At 45.0% G+C, this 19,061-nt stretch overlaps 1 protein-coding gene across 3 annotated transcripts; it reads right to left on the bottom strand.

The window, feature by feature from the left end:
* Positions 1-2,277: 2,277 nt before the first annotated feature.
* LOC135115485 (mucin-5AC-like) lies at positions 2,278-18,995 on the bottom strand. Of its 3 annotated transcripts, none has more exons than XM_064032308.1 (15): positions 18,202-18,995; positions 16,649-16,797; positions 16,050-16,265; positions 15,272-15,405; positions 14,517-14,643; positions 13,681-13,887; positions 12,763-12,959; positions 12,106-12,219; positions 11,124-11,753; positions 10,740-10,934; positions 9,803-10,516; positions 9,159-9,479; positions 8,718-8,837; positions 6,780-8,232; positions 2,278-6,609 (listed from the first exon to the last, which is right to left on the bottom strand). In XM_064032308.1, the coding sequence occupies exons 1-15, from the start codon at positions 18,261-18,263 to the stop codon at positions 6,167-6,169; spliced, it is 5,082 nt and encodes a 1,693-aa protein (XP_063888378.1). In that variant the 5' UTR covers positions 18,264-18,995; the 3' UTR covers positions 2,278-6,166. The 3 variants fall into 3 exon arrangements, with proteins under 3 accessions (XP_063888378.1, XP_063888379.1, XP_063888380.1); XM_064032309.1 differs by having other exon boundaries at positions 10,740-10,931; positions 18,202-18,994; XM_064032310.1 differs by having other exon boundaries at positions 9,159-9,437; positions 18,202-18,993.
* Between the last annotated feature and the right edge of the window lie 66 nt (positions 18,996-19,061).

Genomic DNA, 19,061 nt, shown 5'->3' with positions numbered 1-19,061 from the left:
AACACGTGTAGTAGTGATAAAAATGTAATTATGAAGACCAATGTACAAAATTCGTTATATACTACGGAGGCACAATTACAAAGAACAATACAAAATTCATGTTATATACTATAAGGGCACAATTATTATTATTATTATCATTATTATTTTATCTATTATCATACACGTATATAATATGATTCCTAAGTGAAAGCCAGTGTACGTGAGTGTCCCCTTATTCTCACTCCTTGTTAAAGAATGGACAGTCATAAACCTTCTCCTTGATTTCCTCCATTTTCACTTCCGTAACTCACACCACCTCCTCCAACATTTGTAATATCCTCACTTTCTGTCATTCCAACATCTCTTCCTCACGTTCATCTCTTCCACTTCTTTCCACAACCTCTCCTCCTCCCCACTTCTTTTCACTCCATCTTCATCTCTTTCTCCCTCTCCTGCAATTCCAGTATCTCGTCAAATTTCTCCATCTCCTTCTCCTTCACTGTCTCCCTATTCTACATTTCCATTATCTTCATCTCTTAGTTTTCCTCCTCCACTTATTCTAATGCACTTGAATCTCCACCTTCTCCACTTTCTCCCTCTCCTGCACTTCCAGCAACTTCCTCCTCCCTCCTCCATCTCTTCCTGCCTCTTCTCCACGCCCTTCACCTCCTCCTTTGGCTGTTTCCTCCTCATCTGCCACCCCAAGCCTTCCCTTACGATATAGTTGGTAATGCCGAAAAATATTGTCAAGATAATCTCTGTTGATGCCGGAGGACAAATATCTATCAGCTGGTGGGCACTCGACACGTGCTTCCACTTCTTCCTCCTCCTCCTCCTCCTTCAGCTGGGTTTCCTCATCATTCGTGTTTGTAATAGTGTTCTCCTGATGACTCATGAATTTTCTTCAGTCGTGATTGTGAATAATGGAGAATCTTCCTCTAATGTTTAAAATATGAGTATCCTTTTCACTTTCTGTACTTTGAAAGCCTCTTCCTCACTTTCATCTCCTCCTCCTCCACTTGTATTTCTAGCATCTTCTCCTCCACTTGTATTTCCAGCATCTTCTCCTCCACTTGTATTTCCAGCATCTTCTCCTCCTCCACTTGTATTTCCAGCATCTTCTCCTCCACTTGTATTTCCAGCACCTTCTCCTCCTCCACTTGTATTTCCAGCATCTTCTCCTCCTCCACTTGTATTTCCAGCATCTTCTCCTCCTCCACTTGTATTTCCAGCACCTTCTCCTCCTCCACTTGTATTTCCAGGATCTTTTCCTACACTTCCTCTGCCTTCATCTCTTTCTCCCTCTCTTCCATTTCCAACATCTTTCCCTCCATTTCCTTTCACCCCTCCTACTTTTCCTCAATCTCCATTCCTTCCCTCTACTGCATTTCCTGTATATATCATATAGTTTCAGTAATTGTTGGCCAGCCTCCCTTACATACAATAGATGAATAAGTAAAGAAATAACACAAAATAAATACTTAAAGCAGAAATGAAGAACTATATGCCAATTGGTCAAAAGAAATAAAGAACTGACTTGAGGCACAGTCTTACATCAACACATTAAAGGCAAATCAATTCAAATCTCATGAGTAACACTAAGAAGAAAAGAACAAGCTGGGGGAAAGAACTGAAAATTTTGCCCAAGACACCTAATTTCACACTAATTGTCTTCCTCACAGCACAGGGAGAAGAAAGGGAAGCAGGACAGTAAGAGCAGCATCCACAAAGACTTATATCCTTTGTTCTGAGTAGAGCATTCTCCCTCTGTGGGACAGCCACTGTTCCCAATTACTTTTTGCAATTTTTCAGTGGTATCACATTTTAAGCCACCTAAGCCACACTATGTAAGGCTAAGGGAGGGAAGTGTCACTCTCCATTATCTATATAACCGGCCAGCAATCCCACACAGACCCAGACAAAGGACCACATTCTGAAACTTCCATGCTGCACCTGCACTACTTTCCAAAGGCTCTAGTTGAAGTTACACTGGTTTTTAAGTGTTTATATGGTTCTGGTAACAGATTAACAAGATTTTTACATTATTCACGGGAGAAACATTCTTGAGAACCTAGCTAATCATCTCTGCGGCCTCTGAAAATAATCACGATGAGAGAGTAACGCAATTCAGAATACAGGCTAAAGCACTACACATCCACATCATTTGCACTCTTACCCCCATCAGCTCCTGGTGGAAAGGGTCTCCTAGACCACCCCACCACACCACAGGAGCTTAGGCACTGCACAGCTGGCCACTTACTTGTCAATATAGTAGTATTACAAAAACAAAGTAAAGTAGCTGAATATATACTTTATCAATGGCTGTCCATTATTTACAATGTATGATTCATATTTTCTCATTCCATCCTCATGAATGTTATTTACATACAATGAACAAAAGAGTGTGAGTACTTATTATCATGTAGTTACATTACAGTATACATATATACTCTTTTCATACTGTTTTGGCTTAAGGTTATGAAAGCATCTTTATTTCTTTCACCATGACAATCACTGGTATTGTAGAAACTTCATTACTCCATACCAAAAAACAGATAAAACCTTCTCTCATACCTTTGTTGGCATGAAAAAAATGAGACATATTTGTTTGGAACATTCAACATCACCTTGAATTGAAGAGCATTAAATGTAACTTTAAATAAGTCAGTAGAGATTTGAAAATGTGGAAGGAAAAAAAAAAAAAAAGTTGATAAAGGTCTTGGTAAAAAAAAAACATTTGGTGATAAAAAAAAAAACAATTTGGTGAAAAGAGAAAAAAAATAATAGTCTTGGCAATAAATACTAAAATGAAGATAAATTTGGTGAAAAATGCACAAAGTTATTGTGATATAAATATTTGACTAGGGAAAAATTTTGTGAAAGCATTGTAAAGGGACAGAAAGTAGTGAGCTTGTTATGATGATGGTGATGATGGTGGTGATGGTGGTGATGATGATGCTGCAAGAGCACATTTGGTTAAGCTGGCATTATACAGTTACAGTTTCCTTCCCTTGCTTTCCTTCTTACGTCTGCACTCCTAAACAGTTTGACATCTCATCTCAACTACCTTTAAGAGGCCATACTGGAAGTGACTGGGGTTTTCTGAGATATTTTAAAGACTAAGTAATATTTCAACAACTCTTATATAACATCAAGTGGGGGAAAAAAAAGCAACAAATAATTTGTAAATATTTTGACATTTTGTTTTGACTACCTTTAAGAGGCTCACAGGGAAATGACTGGAGTTTTCTCGGGTGTTTAAAAGATTCTAGTCGAGTCTTATTGTATTATTAAATGAGAAAAAACACACGTAAGAATCCAGCTAAGTATTCCAGTGAAAGAACAGTGTTTAGGAACACAGGCCAATGTGAGTTGACTTGGCACAGGTGTAACCAAGACACATCAAAGGAACACACTACGTAGGAAAGGCAGGGAAGGAAACTCTCCAATACCAGCTGAACACATTTCCTGGCCTCTGCCACACTCAACCGGGCACTCGACAAAATGTATCTAGCATATTATTATTATAAACAAACTCCTCCAGGCTACAAAAGGTCTGAAAAAAAAAAAAAAAAAGCTACAATAAAAGTAACAACAGCCTAGTTTAGACAATACACTGTACAAAAACACAACAAGACTGGGGTGGGGAAGGTTAAGGACAGACAAGCAGAAGGGAAGAACACACACAGTAATCCTCCCTCCTCAAGTTTGTTCCTAGTGACACTACAGTATGTATTTTATTACCTGGCTAGCACTGCCTGTCTGCCTATCTGTCTGTCTGTCTGTCTATCTGTTACTTTGTATTTTTATCACAGCAGAGTTATTCAAAGAAACAACACACAAAAGCACAAAACTTTGTAACCATGAAAAAATGCTAATAATAAAAAAAGGAATGAAAAAGTAAATACATTGGAGAAATAGTCTTGGCGAATAATAATCATAACAATAAATAAAAAAACACACAAGGTAACCATCGCTCATGAGGCCGCATTCTCAAACATTCCTGATCCATATCCTGACAACTCTCAACAGGCTCTCGTGGAAGTCATCAAAATTCTCAAGGGTGTTTTCGTGCTTCCAGAGACAGAGTGTGTAACAATGGTTCTGCATCAAAAGTTAGGTAAAAACAAGCACCCTTGAGAAGCTGACAAACCATCCATGTAGCCTCATGAAACCGTCATGGTGAGAGAGCAAAGTGTTTCAAAATACGGGCTGTGAATAAACATTTGCCCTCATCCTTCTTGGGTTGTCGATATAAGTGTTGTGGTGTGAAGGATACTGGATTGAAGTAACTGCTAAGGTGAGGGACACATTTCAGCCTGAGAGCGTTAGGCAGCCTCTCCAATGTTCAGCCTTTGTACTAATATTACCCTGCTCTAGATGAGGGAGAGTTATGCTAAGTAACAAAAATAGAATTCCTAATGTACAAAGTTATTACTCATTCAGGGATTTTTTTTTATTTACTTTTGTCTTTTCTCTTTTTCTTTTTCCTTGTTAAGTGATGTTATGAAAAACTTGGTATATGTATATGTGGTATGTATGTTTATGGATTTGTGTATGCATATAAAAACATGAGAGACACATATACAGTAGTAGTAATAGGCGTTTGTGTTTGTTCAATGTTTGTTCTGCTTCTGTCACCTCTCGTAGTGTGGTGTCCTGAATTTCACCATGGTTTCTTTAAGACAAGACTGGGTACCCTGTCTCCTTTTGTTCACCAGTCTGTGCTCTGCCACTTCATTTCCTTCCTCTCTTGAAGGTACAACATACAATTGTCTTTTCTCTCTCTCTCTCTCTCTCTCTCTCATACACGCACACACGCACACACACACACAGACACACTGAAAGACACAGATTCCATAGTTCGCACTGTGATTCCCAAACAAATCTTGCCCAATTCTAAACACCAAGGATACTTGCTTCATTGTACTGTCTTCCTTCTTTTCTTATTCCTTGTGTGAAGCTTCCATCCCCTCCTGACATCACTGCAACTCCTCTATCAATGAGTGTAAGAAATTGAAACTCCACTTCCCATCTTGTGTTGAGTTCACATGACAGGACTCAGGTATATAAGGAAAGAACTGTCAATCCCATGCATCCTCAACATGATAAACAGTAAAGTCAGTGTAGCTAAGAATGGTGGCATATACAAGACACATTTCTCTCCATACCAACAGACACAGACAGTGGAGATGAGTGGAATTTAGTTTTAGGGTAAGTCTGTCTGATGAAACACTCCTACTGCTTAACAACAATGCCCAGAGTTAATTCTTCTCAAATGCTTTGCTGTCTTATATTAGATGTCTTTAACATGCTGTACTGAGAGATAATGATGATTTTTCCAGTGTTTTCAGTCATGATTCCATTGTTCTACGATTTTGCGACATGAGAGTAAGGAAAACATCACAAGAATCCAACTGATTGCTTCCCTGATCTCTGAAAACTGTAGTGAAATCTCAAGGTATTTAAGAACATAAGCCATTGTGTTGTTGCCAGTGTTTGTCCTGTAAAGCAACCTGTTTATATTCCCACTCACACTCACAAGCACACACAATTACTTCTGTCTACTTGGCACTGAGATGAGGTTGCCGTACAAACTCACTCATCCGAATACTGACAGGTTGTACCAATGACCTCTCAGTGATGATGCCTTGCTTGGGTTTTTCACATAGCATTCTTTCTTTAAGGGGAACAGCACAGGAGTTTGGGTCACCAGTTTTGTACTATCATGCACTGTAACTTTTGATGATAACTAAGAACCATAACACATTATCACTGGATGTACAAATGCACTGTAGAGAATGTGACCATCAGTTGTACACTTCCTAATATCTACTTTCCCTCTCCTTCTCTCTCTCTTGGAACTAAATTAGGAGATTCTGGAAGAGAGTAAACAATTCCCGCTTAACATTTACAATTTACGGTCGAGTGAGAAATGCAACGTACACCTTGAGTCTGGTAGATATTGTCACACATTGGGAGAATCAAGCCTCTCAACTCTCCACTAGACACTTTAATTCCTCTAAAGGCCCCTGCTCCAATACTACATCACCTCGCAACACAGCCTCATTTCTCCAACACCCTGACACTACCAGCACCTCCATCCTCTCACCTGTCTTTAATACACTCACCTGCACTATAATCTTATTGAATCACTTTCATCTCCCACAAAACACCCATCCAGCTACTGTTTGAAGCTGCCGGAGACCTGTGCCTTCATCTCGGCAAACGTGGCAGTAAAATCCACACTGTTTTCATTGTACACTGAGCTGAGACTGGGCATGAAGGGGGTCTGTGGGCCAGTCTGGGAAGCACCTCTTGAATTGGAGTTGTTCTTTATGGGGGATTCAAAATGCCCAAGGAAACTGGAGAGGGAGAAATCATTAACCTCGTTGTTAAGCCACTGGGTGTCCGACTGCTGCAGGAGACGTGAGGGTGACGAGGGGGGTGAAGGAGGTGTGTTGGAGAGCGTTGGGAAGCCCGATGCATCACCAACCAGACAGCTCCCCCCACCCCCTGCAACACTGCCCACTTCCCCGCCACCCACCTCCACTAGGCCCTGCGCTCTCCCCTGGGGGTCCCCTGTGGTGGCATCCAGCAGTGGTTGGGTAGCAGCAGCCAAGAGACCTGTGGAGGAAAAGAAGTTTATATAAGCAACACTGGGAAGCCTGTTTAAATATCTGGATAAATCCACAAAATCCATAAAACTAGGTAACATCAAAATGGCAAAAATTATGAGTTTGTAGGTGCAACCACCACCACAACCACTACAACCAGCACAACACAAGGCTACGCACTGGAGAAGCTGGAGTTGGAGTTGGAATTGCCAAGCGTGATATCCATAAGCTTGTCCGTACTGCTGCTGTCCTGACTCTCAACGTTCAGGCTGATCATGGATGAGGCTGGCAGTGCTGGCGTGCTGTGAGGCAAGACTGAAGACGTGGGTGGTGGGGAGTGTGCCGCGGCTAACTGTTCCCTTAGTGTGGGCTGAGAACCAGTGCCCAGCAGACCACCTGGAGCCTGGTCTGCGATGGTGACCGTCCCCCCGAGTGATATGTCCAGCAGAGGGAGAGAAACGCTGCCTTCTGGTATGTGTAGCTCAGGCACAATACCACCAGACTCCTGCGCACCTGAGCCATCCTGTGTTTCCTCAGACCCATCCAGGAGGTTGGGGAAGCCCTTGCTGAGATCTGATGGGGATGACAGCAGGGTGGATATGGATGGGGCGGAGGGGAAGATTGCCCGCACTGGGGTGGAGGTGACGTTCCTGTCAGTGCTTGGGGTGGGGGTGTTGAGGAGGGAGGAGAAGGCATTGGTCTGTGTAGGGGGAGGTGACAGCTCCAGGTGGTGTGTGCTGGCAATGGTGAGGAGGGAGGGCGTTGGGGAGAGGGTGGTGGAGGCTGACTGTGGCAGGGTGGTGACTGTGGTCATGCTGGTGGTGCCCGCCTCCAGGATTGGCGTGTGCAAGTCTGGTAGGGACTCCACCGGCAGGGCTGAGCCAAACAGGAGTGGAGGGGAGGCTGGCTGGCACAGGGAAGGTGTGTCACCTAAATTTGTCACCTGCAAGCTGCCTTGGTCACCACTCTTGCTGAGGCTGGGCTGAGGGGTTCCAGGGGGCGTGCTGAGGTCAGGCAGTTCACTCAGCACCTGGGAAACCACCGAACTCAGCAGCCCATTGGTCTGCCTGTTCTCCACAGAGGTGGCCGAGTGAGGCACACTCATTGCAGAGGTGACACTTGTGCTGTTCTCTGCAGGTGGTGGTGCTGGTGGTGGTGGCGGTGGTGATGGGGTGAGTGTGGTGAGGGCAGGCATGCTGGGCTGAGTGCTGACAATGGCTGGCATCTCAACTGTCAACAGTGGCTGGCCTGATATGTTAACTGAGATGGCATTAGTGGCTGGGGACAGGGAGGGCATCTGGGGGGCAGTAGGGGTGGTCAGGCAGGGCTGCTGCATCTGGGGGGAGAGGACTGACAACTGCACGGGGGCATTGGCAACTCCTAGCGTGCTGGGAACCTGCATGGACTGCAGAACTGTGTTGGTGGTGGCCTGGCTGCTGGGGGAGTGTAGTGGCTGGATGATTTTATTCCTCACAGGCATGAGGGAGGGAGAGAGCACTGGGGCAGGGGACTGGGAGGAGGAGGGGGTCACCACAGCCGACCTGGTGGTGAAGGCACTGGTTGCTGGTGACGTGATGCCCTTGGGGGCTGGAGCAATGGTGATGGGGATGTAGCCACTTGTGCTGCCACCATCCTGAGGGAGAGAACAGATTGGAATAAGCATAACTCTTTTGTATGTAAACAAAAAACTCACTAAAGGGAGTTCTTGATTAACCATTAGAGTGAAATATAAGACTGTTTTCTTAAATGTTTAATTCCCTCTTCAGGATAATTTCCAAAGGTCAAAGGGATAAAGAGAAGTTCTCAAGGATGTTTTCCCCTGTGAAAGAGGAAAACTCTCCTTAAACTGCCACTAGAATTTTAAAAATTTAGTTCTTTCATCAGAACAATTAACAAAGACCACAGGGATGAAGAGTCAGGTTCTCAAGGGCATTTTCCCCACTGACAGAGCAGAAACCATCTTAAACCATCACTGGAATCACTAAAATAACCTTGAGAGCCTTAATACCTTTCACCAGTGCCAGCTAGAAACTGTCCAGATAAGACTTGAAGATGTTTGAAGATACAAATATTATATTTTGAAAATGTTTGATGGTATGGAGTGTCTCCCAGCATTACCTTGTCATGGGAGGGCAGCTGTACCACGGTCTTGGGTAACAAAGGCAGCTTTCGTTGCACTACCACATTCTTCCTCACCAGCCTCCTTCCTGGCCGACTGTTGTACCTTGGTAGAAGTTTCTGCAACACAAAAGATTGATCCACTCCAGCAAACATCCTCACAAACAATCCAGCACAGACAATAATGAAACAATGACACAAATCTGTCTATTTATATACCAGACCAGCAATCCTACACAGGATCATCCAGACAAAAGCATCTCACTCACACACACACACACACACACACACACACACACACACACACACACACACCCCATTTACAATTTGAGCCCCGTCAGCTCTCAGTGAAAAGGGAAAAATTCAGGCTTAGAGAACCCAACTGTAGCTACAAGGTCTGGTCTTCAAACAAACAGAAGGAAAGCTTAGGGCAACACTCACACTTAGCTGAGCATTAAAGTTTGCCTGCTGGACATGTAGCTGCCTAGGTGCAGGTCCCAGCGGCACCTTGAACTCCCCCGCATCCCGGCCAGTCCCCAGCACCACTCTCAAGCCCGGCACAGCAGCAGAGGGCCCCGTGCTGATCCCTGGCATGGGCACCTGCAGGGGGTCCGAGGTGGAGGGTGTGGTGGTGGTGAGTGTGGTGGTGGTGGAGGGTTGGATAGTGACCTCCACGCCTGCCATGGTGGTGGTGCTGGCCTCCCCGTCCCTCACGTAGCTCTGCGGGTGGATTACCTCAGCTGATGTCCAGAACTGTGTTGTCTGGTTTGTGTTGTGATGAGGATCAAGTGATAAGAGAAGGGATAGTGTTATATTTCCTCATGATCTTAAGCACTACCAAGGCTACAAAGAATTATCCTGAAATTCAACAAATTACAAGTACTGGATGGAATGATATCCATGACATGTACTCCTTCTGTCTGTCAATTGTTCATCATCCTTTGAAATTTGTTACACGGGAGTTTCTCAAGAAGAAAACCCTAAATTGGAACTTTTAATGAGAAAAATCTATATTCATGACTGCCTGATGGCAGACTAGACATTGCCAAGCCTGCCCCAGCAGCACAGTGAGCCTAGCCACTCACCATGCTGGCATGTGGCTCCACGGTCTCCGACATGAGCTTCTTGGCCGAAGCGGGCTTGTTCCGCTCCCGCAGCGGCTGAGAGGGTAGGCCGGCCTGGCCGCCAGGGCTCTTAATGCCTGCCATGCTGGGACTGCAGGCCAGCGCCAGCTTGCTGGTGCGGGGACTTCTGGTGCTGCCAGGACTCCGGCCAACCAGGCTGTGGGAGCGCCCCCCAGCAGGGCTGCGCAGCACACCTGGGCCACGACTGCAGGTATGCCCACAGGGACAGGTGGCATCAATGGTCGGCTTGTTGAGGATCATGCGGGTCATGGCCAGCAGCTGTGCCAGCATGCCAGACAGGTTCTCCGCTGCCGATCGCTTCTCATCTTTGGCGGCATCCCCTGCTGAGTCCTTACCCTGCTGCTGCTGCTGCTGCTCCTGCTGCTCCTTCTCAGCTGAAGTAGGACCACCTGAGTCTGTCCCTGCTCCCTCCCCATGAGTGACAGGAATACTGGTGGTTGTGGTGGTGGTGGTGGTGGATGTGCTGGTGGCTGTGGTTGTAGTGGTGGCAGTGCTGGTGGCTGTGGTGGTGGTGGTGGTGGTGGCTGTGGTGGTGCACTGACCCTCCACCATCGTTCCCTCACTCTTCCCACTGCTTGAGTCTTCCGTGCTCTCCTTGATCTTCACCGGCTCCTCAAATTCATACTCCAGGCAGATCTTTTTGTTTTGACCCAGCTGTGGATGGAAATGGATACTCGACTCCAGATAAGCAACATCCTGAACACCCACAAACAAAACCAGATCACACATACACACACACACACACACACACACACACACACACACACACACACACACACACACACCAAGCTTCCCAACACAGCCATCAGCATACAAGCATAGTAACACTCTCATCTGCTAATTGAACACAGAAGAACGCTCAACTCCACCCACTCACAATGAGATAAAGCTCCCCAATGGAGATACCGGTGGCAGAGGCAAGGGTCCATCCACTCCTTATCTTCTGCATCCACGCCTTCATGTCTACCTCCACTGCCTCCACTGTCTCTGTGGGGGGCTTCTCCTCCTCCTCTGGCTCTGGAGTGGTGGCAGCCACTCTCTCCTCCTCCAGCACCACATTCTGCTGCTGCTGCTGCCCAGAGTGTTAAGGACAAGCATCAGAAAACATACTAGGATAGAATGATGTGAACTTAACAATTATGAGTACACTTGAACTGAATCTTGACAGGTGAGGAAATAAATAAACATAAACAAAATGGAGAATAATGAGTATCCCTGAATGCAATGAGTCTTGACAGGTTAGAAGGATAAAGGAGCACACCTGAGTTGGATGAGTAGGTCTTGGATGTGGATCAACACCCACATGGGCAGTGAGTCGGGTACTCTCGCCCGTACAGACCACATCCGCATCTCCGTCCACCACCCCAGCCCCTGCCACAGTCTCCAGGGCCAACAGCTGCCTCAGGGTGTCTCCAGACTCACTCTCGCCCTCCTCCTTCACCTGCAGGTTTGGGTCAAATTCTTCTTCTTTTGGGGAGCTGGGGAAGTCAGTGTCTGGTGGCTCCTCTTTGATCTGAGTGAGGGCAATGCTGGTGGTGGTGGTGGTGGCTTTGTCACGGGAAAGCCTCACCACCTCATCGTCAGGGGAGTTAGGGCAGCAGACCTCACTATCACTGCAGTCATCATGCTCCTCTTGAGATACCTCATCCAGGTCCTCCAGTTCCACAGCCTCCACCTCACCACGTCCCTTCCTCTCCCCAGCCCCACTAGCACCTTTGGCCTCACCACCCTGCCCCTCAGTGTCCCGCAATGCCTTGTCCTCCACTTCCTTCTCCTGCTGGTGTTTGGTGTCCTTCCGGCGGCCTCCTCTGCCCACTTTCTCACCTCGCCGCCTCAGTCTTGCCTCATGGCTTGACAGTGACAAGGAGGAGCTCTTCAGCATCACCTCTGGCTGTGGCAAACAGACGATTAATGAAATTACTGTTTTGTTGGAAGTTACGGACACTTTTTTTAGCTTGGTCTACACTCAGATTATCTACTTGAGGATCCATGCATCCATGCCTAACCAGCTCTTCTTCCTAAAAGATGCAGCAATATGATTTTTGTCTGTAAACTCTGTGACACTGCTCTTCTGTACATCATAAGCAATGGTAAGGCAGGTACATTCTTGCCCCTACCTAACTAACAGATACAACACAATTTGTCTGTGGCACCTATGAACCCTGGACTTTTCTGCTGATTATAAGCATCAGTAAGGCAGATGTGCCCTCAGTGTTACCTTACTAAGAATGGCAGCACAGTACCTGGACAGAGATGGGCTTGATGGTGGCTCCCTTCACCGGCATGAGTCTAAGCATTGGCTCAGGCACAGCCTCCACCTTCAGCGGGAAAGTGACGTGGGAGCAGAGAGTGTCACGCTGGGGCTCCGTCAAGGAAAAGTTCACACGTAGATTGAGTGACTTTATTGATTCTATTCCCCGGTTAAATGGCACTTTTATATGGCATTATTATATGAAATGATGGTTGAAAAGTTAAAGGTGTGCTTTACATTATAGTCTTTCTTAATGAAGGTTCCTACATAAAAAAAATAGGATTGTTTTGCACACACACATGAATATAAATACACTGGCCCACCAACAGCTGGATAAATAAATACAAAGAAAATCAGACAATGATGGGACTGGAAGCAAACAGTAATGCATCAAAGTGTTCAAAGTATAAAAGAAAAGGCAAGATAAAAGATACACATGGAGAAATGACACTCCAAACTCAAACCCTGCATACAACAACCAAGTAAATAAACACACATACACTGATACAACCAGAAGCAAAAAGTATAAAACTCTAAAAATGAGGCTAGACAAAGATGCATATGGAGAGCAAACACCCCAAACCCAGACCTCACAAATCACAACTAGGTAAACACAAACACCCATCCGTCACACTCCGAAAAAGGATACCAGCTTGAGATTAGAGTTTCGCCACTTCTCCTGGAGGTGTGAGATGAGCAAGGCGAGGGGCCGGCGCAGGGAGGTGGTGAAACGAATACGAGGGTTGTGAGCCAGAGCCTGCACACGGCACCACGCCTGCATGCTGGTCGGCACCACCTCCACTGTCACACTGGCCGGGAGACGCAGCTCAGCCTGTTCCCGATGTTCTGAGGGAGGAAGGACAGGATGGAATGCTGAGTTGTAGAAGTTACTTTAGCAGCTCTGACAAAAGATGATGGAGTGATAGAATGGAATGCTGAGCTGTGGGATTAATGTTAGCACGTTTCACAGCAAACAGGAGTACAAGCATAAAATAGTGAACTGTGGTAGTCATTTTAAAAGCTCTGGGGAATGATAAGATGATAGGGATGATAGGATGGGAGTCATCTTAGCAGCTCTGAGGAATGACAAGATGATAGGGATGACAGGATGGAATGTTGAGCTATGGGAGTCACTTTAACAGCTCCTTCCACAGCAAACAATGAAATAAAGCTATACAGGGACTATTGTGTGAACCTAGGAGTTATTCTTGAGGATTCATTGGTAACAAAGGCCCATAAGCTATACATGAACTCTGGTTAAGTTCTATGGATATTTTGGTATGATGACAACACAAAACCTGGATGTGTTTATTGAAGGTCTGACAGATTAAAGTCCAGAAATCAAACTCTTCTCTATTAACACTGAGCTTCCCTAATTTATCCTGGCTCTGGAAGGAAGCACAAAGAAGGGTTATGTCTCACTTTTTATCAGCTTGAGTTTCTTCAGGGACCAACAGATGAAGGTTCAAAAGTCATGCGTTCCACTGACACTAAGCTACACAGGGTCCTCCAGTTTACCTAATTTCTGAGAGGAAGCATAAGAAGGAATGAGCACTTTGAGTCTCACCTTCTATCTGGTTGAGCTTCTTCAGGGCACGACAAATTGGGGTCCGGACACGCACACTCTTCCCCTTTACTCGCACGCTGGTTGATCCCTTCCTGATCAACTCCTGCAGTTTCTGTGCCTTCCGCTCATCCAGGGTTCCGCCAACCTTCTTCCTAAGCTCACCAAAGTTTATGAGGCCATACAACTCCTGTGTGGCTTTCTTGACCCCTAGACAGAAAGAGGGAGGGAGAAATATAGATTAATTGAGCTTCTTGCAGCAATAAAGCATTAAGTTATACAATTTGTGTGGTTTTCTTGACCCCAAGACAGAAACAGGGAGGGAGAAATATAGATTAATTGGGGTTCTTGCTGCAATAAAGCATTAAGTTAAACTTTGTGTGGTTTTCTTGACCCCTGGACAGAAATATGGAGAGAGAAATACAGATTAATTGAGGTTCTTACAGCAATAAAGCATTAAGTTATACAATTTGTGTGGCTTTCTTGACCACCTAGATGGAAGCAGGGAGGGACACATATAGGTTAGTTTATATTCTTGCTGCAATGAGACAGAATAACCACAGCAATACAACATAAGAGCAGTAAGAACATAGACAGATAGAAAGCACCAAAATAAACCAAAAAACAAACCAACTATGTAAGACAGAATAGCAGCAGCACATGACAAACTACTATTTCTATATACCTGGCCAGCAATCCCACAGACACTGGCCCAGACAAAGCACCACACACGCTCACACATACATCGTTCACACTAGTAGAAAGGGACACTTGTGGGCCACACCCTGATAACTAAGGCATAGCACAGCTGGCCACATATGAAGCAGCACTTAACACACCTTCATTAAAAGTGATGTGCTTGGAAATCTTGTGCCAGGTGCGGTAATAAAAGTGGCGCACCTGGTCTTTGTTCTTCACCTGACTGCGCGGCGCCCCCTTCTTCCGCAGCTTGACCATCAGGTAGTTCTGGCAACACATTGAGGAAAAGGTCAGATAGGTTAGGTTCCCTTGCTAAAACTGTAGGTGTGAAGGCTCCTGAAAATTATCCTTGGGTCTGATTATTACAGTTTTGATTTGTTAGGTTAGGTTCCTGAAAATTATCCTGGGATTTGATGATCCAATATTAGGATCTTGTTTTGTATATTCATTAACTGTAAGAAGAGGAGGTGGAGGAACAGATAGATGAATAGGAATAGAAAGAGGGCAAGGAAGAGGAAGAGGAAGAGGCTAAAAATCACTATAATAGAACAAAATAGTGCTTAAACAAGGATAATATAAAACAATAGGCACAAGAACATATCAAAATAGTGTATTATTATCATTCCCGTAACACACAAAATCTAATTCCTATACTAATATATATTCACTGGATTAATTTGCATGGTTTAAGTGCAATAATAGAACAAAATAATGCTGAAACAAGGGTAATACAAGACAATACAGAAGAGGTGCAGGAACACATCAAAATAGTGCAGTGTGATGACTCTGCAAGCATACAAAACCTAACACACTGAACTCCTCCACTAACACACATTTCATGGATCTAATTTGCATGTTATATGAGAGCATCATATCCTCCACTCCTCACACTCACCTGGATGGCCTCAAAGTCCTTGCCACACTCATTGATCGACTCAAAGAAGATGTTTTTGTCCTCCAGAGACCAGAGTTCCCAGGCTCGCCGACGCTTCTTCCCATCCTCCTCCTCTCCAAACTCTCCATCCAGACCTGGGATGTTAATGAATGAATAATTTGTTTCTATATACCATGCATATCTGTCTATCTATCTATGTACCAGCCTGGCAATCCCATACAGAGTGGCCTCGGCAAAGCACCACACATTCACACACATCATTCACATCCCTGTCAGTCCATGGTGGAAAGGGGTGGTGGTAGTAGTAGTAGTAGTAGTAGTAGTAGTAGTAGTAGTAGTAGTAGTAGTAGTAGTAGTAGTAGTAGTAGTAGTAGTAGTAGTATGTAACCACATACCAGGCCAGCAATCCCACACGAGGTGGCAGAGATAGAGCACCACACACACAGACATCATTCACACTCTTAGGACTGTCAGCCCCTGGTGGAGAGGAAGTCTTGTGAACCACCCTACTACCCCAGGAGGTTAGGCATAGCACAGTTGGCCACATACATCCATAACAAGGATTGATAATTAATAAATGAATGAATAATAAAGACTATGCCCATGTTATGCATCAACTGAGTGATCTAGTAATATACATCCACCAATGTTAATTTCTAGATCCTGGACAATTATTATGTTCCACAGTACCAACTGATGAGTAAATATATAAGCTGTGAGCCTTTTACAAATTGAATATCAGTTATAGTACATAAACAGCACGTTCCAAGCAGCCCACCTCCCGGGTCAGGCTTCTTGGCATTGAGGGACTGTGGCGGTGGTGGTTGATCAGCTTTGGTCTCCTCCCGCCTCTGCTTGTTGAGGACGCGGGCACTGGTGCGGAGCTGCAGCGTAGGACGCAGGGCAGTAGGAGGCGGCGGTGGTAGTGCGGCAGAGGAAGGCACATTGGACACTGGTTGCGAGTTTGCTGAAGGAACTGAAGAATTGGAAGTTCCTGTTGGCAGATTGAGAAAGATGGAGGGATGCTTGGTGTAATAATAATGAGGATAAGAATATGAAGGGTAGGATAGGATACATTTGGTGTGATGAAATGTGAGATAAGGTAACCTCACCTAACCTAACCTTAATGACAATGCAAAAAATTAGCCAGCAGTGAAAGGATGGAAAAATACAGAAAGTAATAATAAAAATAATACTAATAACAATAGGGAAGGTAAGAATATGAAGGAAAGCAAAGGACAGATTAGGTCAAACAAGATTTAAGGAAAGATCACATCACAAACTTAACTTTAGCAATGACAAGAAGAATTATCCATCAGTGAAAAGATTAATATCAAGAACACATGACTTCTCAAGATCACCAGGCGGATCACTCACTGTGTGCTGAGGGGCTGAGAGGCTCGTGGGGCGCTGCATGGTTCTGGTGGGTGGGGGCGGCCTCGGGAACCCCTGCCGACCCCTCCACCTTAACCGGACTCCCATGGGCCTTCAAACGCTTGGCCTCCTCACCCCCAAGATCTCCATCACTGTGTGCAAGCAATGGTTACTTGACAGATTGCAAGGGATGGTCGATGGTAAATGTTCGTGTTCTTAGTATAATTGTTTGAAGGAGTGTTTCTAGTTAACTGATTGGTGTGTATATATTGTATTGCAGGTTGGGGTTGAGGTCCTTTCTTCCTTCCCTCCAGGGTCTCTTTCCTTTCTTTCCTTTTTTTCTGCCTCCTCCTGCTCTTCCTCTCAGCTAACTGTTCTATTTTCTCTCCCTTCTGCTTCCTCTGATTTCTAATTTCCTTCCTGTTTCCTCTGGTGTTCTTTCCCTCCATGCCTTACTTTCATTCCTCTATCCCATCATCCCTTACCTCCTTTCCTCAAGCCCCTCCTTCCCTTCCTTTCTTTTCTCTCTTCTGCTTCCTCTGGTCCATTCTTTTCCTCTATTTTCTATGCTCTTTTTTTTTCTCCCTCCCTTCCTTACTCTCACTCCTCTGGCCACCCTTTTTTCTTCTCACCAAGCTCTCATTTCTTTTCCTTCTCATTTGTATTAAAGTCTTATATATTAAAGCTTTAACAATACAGTTCAGTCACAGCTTCCTGTCATCAGTCAAGGGTATGTGAATTGACATGTCACAAGCCACACAAACTTGTATGCCTTGTATGCTAATATGCTGAAAGTTGTTGTAAGCTCAGGATGTCATATTTTTCTTCATCTGATGTTATGCTGGGATAAATAAGCGTAGTCTGCCTGTAACAAAGCATGAACATAGTACGAGCTATAAGGGTGAGGTAATACATACACAAATTTTGAATCTTTAATCTTTTCCTGCAATGTTTCTCTTCCTTTTGAGCAATGTTGGGATCAGTAAAGTTAGTCTGTCACAAAGCATGGACAGTCATAGTAAAGTACATACAGGTGTGACAACATGCACAGCAAACAAATTCAAAATGACAAATCTGATGCTGCAACGTTTAAAATATTCATGGCAGTAAAAAAAAAAAAAAAAAAAATTCTACTCTATGAAGCTTTAGTGAAAGTATTGTCTTCTAGGTCACTCAAACAAGACATGCTGATATCACAGGGCACACCCATGGCCACAGACCACAGCACAGCACTCCATGACTCCCAAGAAGAAGATGAATGTAGGATAAAAATTCCTCAGAACCTTCGCCTGGCCGCCTCAAGTGGGCAGCCATGTTGAAAGCCACCCCTCACTCTTATCTCGCCGATTTAACCCACAATACATACTCGTCTCACATCATTTTGCCCCTCTAGGAGTCAGTGGGGCTCTCAGGCACAACCCTAGGCCCTTAAACCACACCTCCATCCCTTGTCCTTCCATTCCCGGGGACTTAAAAGATCGCCTTGGAATGGGAATCAAGGGGGCCAAACCAAGATGGCGGGACGAGATCAGTCGGTCTTTTTATTCTTTATTTACCTTCCCTGGCTGACACTCTCGCTATTTTCCTTGATGCTGAGAGTCCGCTTCCTCTTGACCATCTTCTGAGTCACTGTCGAGTCTACATGGTGAGGGAAGGAGCAGCTAGACGGCCCAAAATGAGGCAGTTATTGCAAGCAGGTCCCCGCCTCTTCCCGCAGTCCGGTCATTCGCCTCGCGCACTTCTCGTCTTATTTCGCCTTTTAAACCTTCACCACAGCTCATTTTCCTGCACTAGCGGGAGCCTAGTGTCCTCCATGATCGTTAGGAAGTATAATCACCAAGCACTGACGTGTGGGGAGGTATAAAAACGCCTCAAATCGGCCGACTGTCTAATCACTCTCTCATTCTTGTTGTCACTTTGAGAGGGCCGTCCAGCCTCGCGTCCTTCTTCCTCGGGTCTCTCACGCTATTTCAACTCCTTATTTCTCTAATATTATTCATTTTCCCTTTATTTATCAGGGGTGTGAATGGTCGGTTAGGGTGCTGGGTAGGGGCTGAGAAGGTAATAGTTGGAGTTTAAGATCGGGCTAGGGAAATAATTGAAAAGATGATATGTTTGTCATTTTCAGCAGCGCGCCTTTCCTGGTGCCTCGTCCGAATGTGTTGTTGTTGTTGTGTGTCTGTCTGTGTCTACACGTGTATGTCTGTCTTTGTACTGTGTGTTTGTGTGTGTGTGTGTATGTGTCTGTTTGCGTGTAAGTGTGTGTGTGTGTGTGTGTGTGTGTGTGTGTACGCCTGTAGGTCATAGGATGTGTGTGTGTGTGTGTGTACGCCTGTAGGTCATAGGATGTGTGTGTGTGTGTGTGTGTGTGTGTGTGTACGCCTGTAGGTCATAGGATGTGTGTGTGTGTGTGTGT

Source organism: Scylla paramamosain, chromosome 29 (genome assembly GCF_035594125.1).
Source record: "Scylla paramamosain isolate STU-SP2022 chromosome 29, ASM3559412v1, whole genome shotgun sequence".
In the NCBI taxonomy this organism is placed as follows: Eukaryota; Metazoa; Arthropoda; class Malacostraca; order Decapoda; family Portunidae; genus Scylla; species Scylla paramamosain.
This window is presented reverse-complemented; position numbering and strand designations above follow the sequence as displayed.

What these genes read in the sequence shown, in the direction of transcription:
- LOC135115485 (XM_064032308.1), bottom strand. Translation starts at nt 18,263, where the DNA reads ATGGTCAAGAGGAAGCGGACTCTCAGCATCAAGGAAAATAGCGAGAGT. An exon ending in GAAGCTCAACCAGATAGAAG is followed by an intron (nt 12,960 to 13,680) that starts GTGAGACTCAAA and finishes TTCCTCCCTCAG; the next exon opens with AACATCGGGAACAGGCTGAG. An exon ending in GAAACTCTAATCTCAAGCTG is followed by an intron (nt 12,220 to 12,762) that starts GTATCCTTTTTC and finishes ACGGAGCCCCAG; the next exon opens with CGTGACACTCTCTGCTCCCA.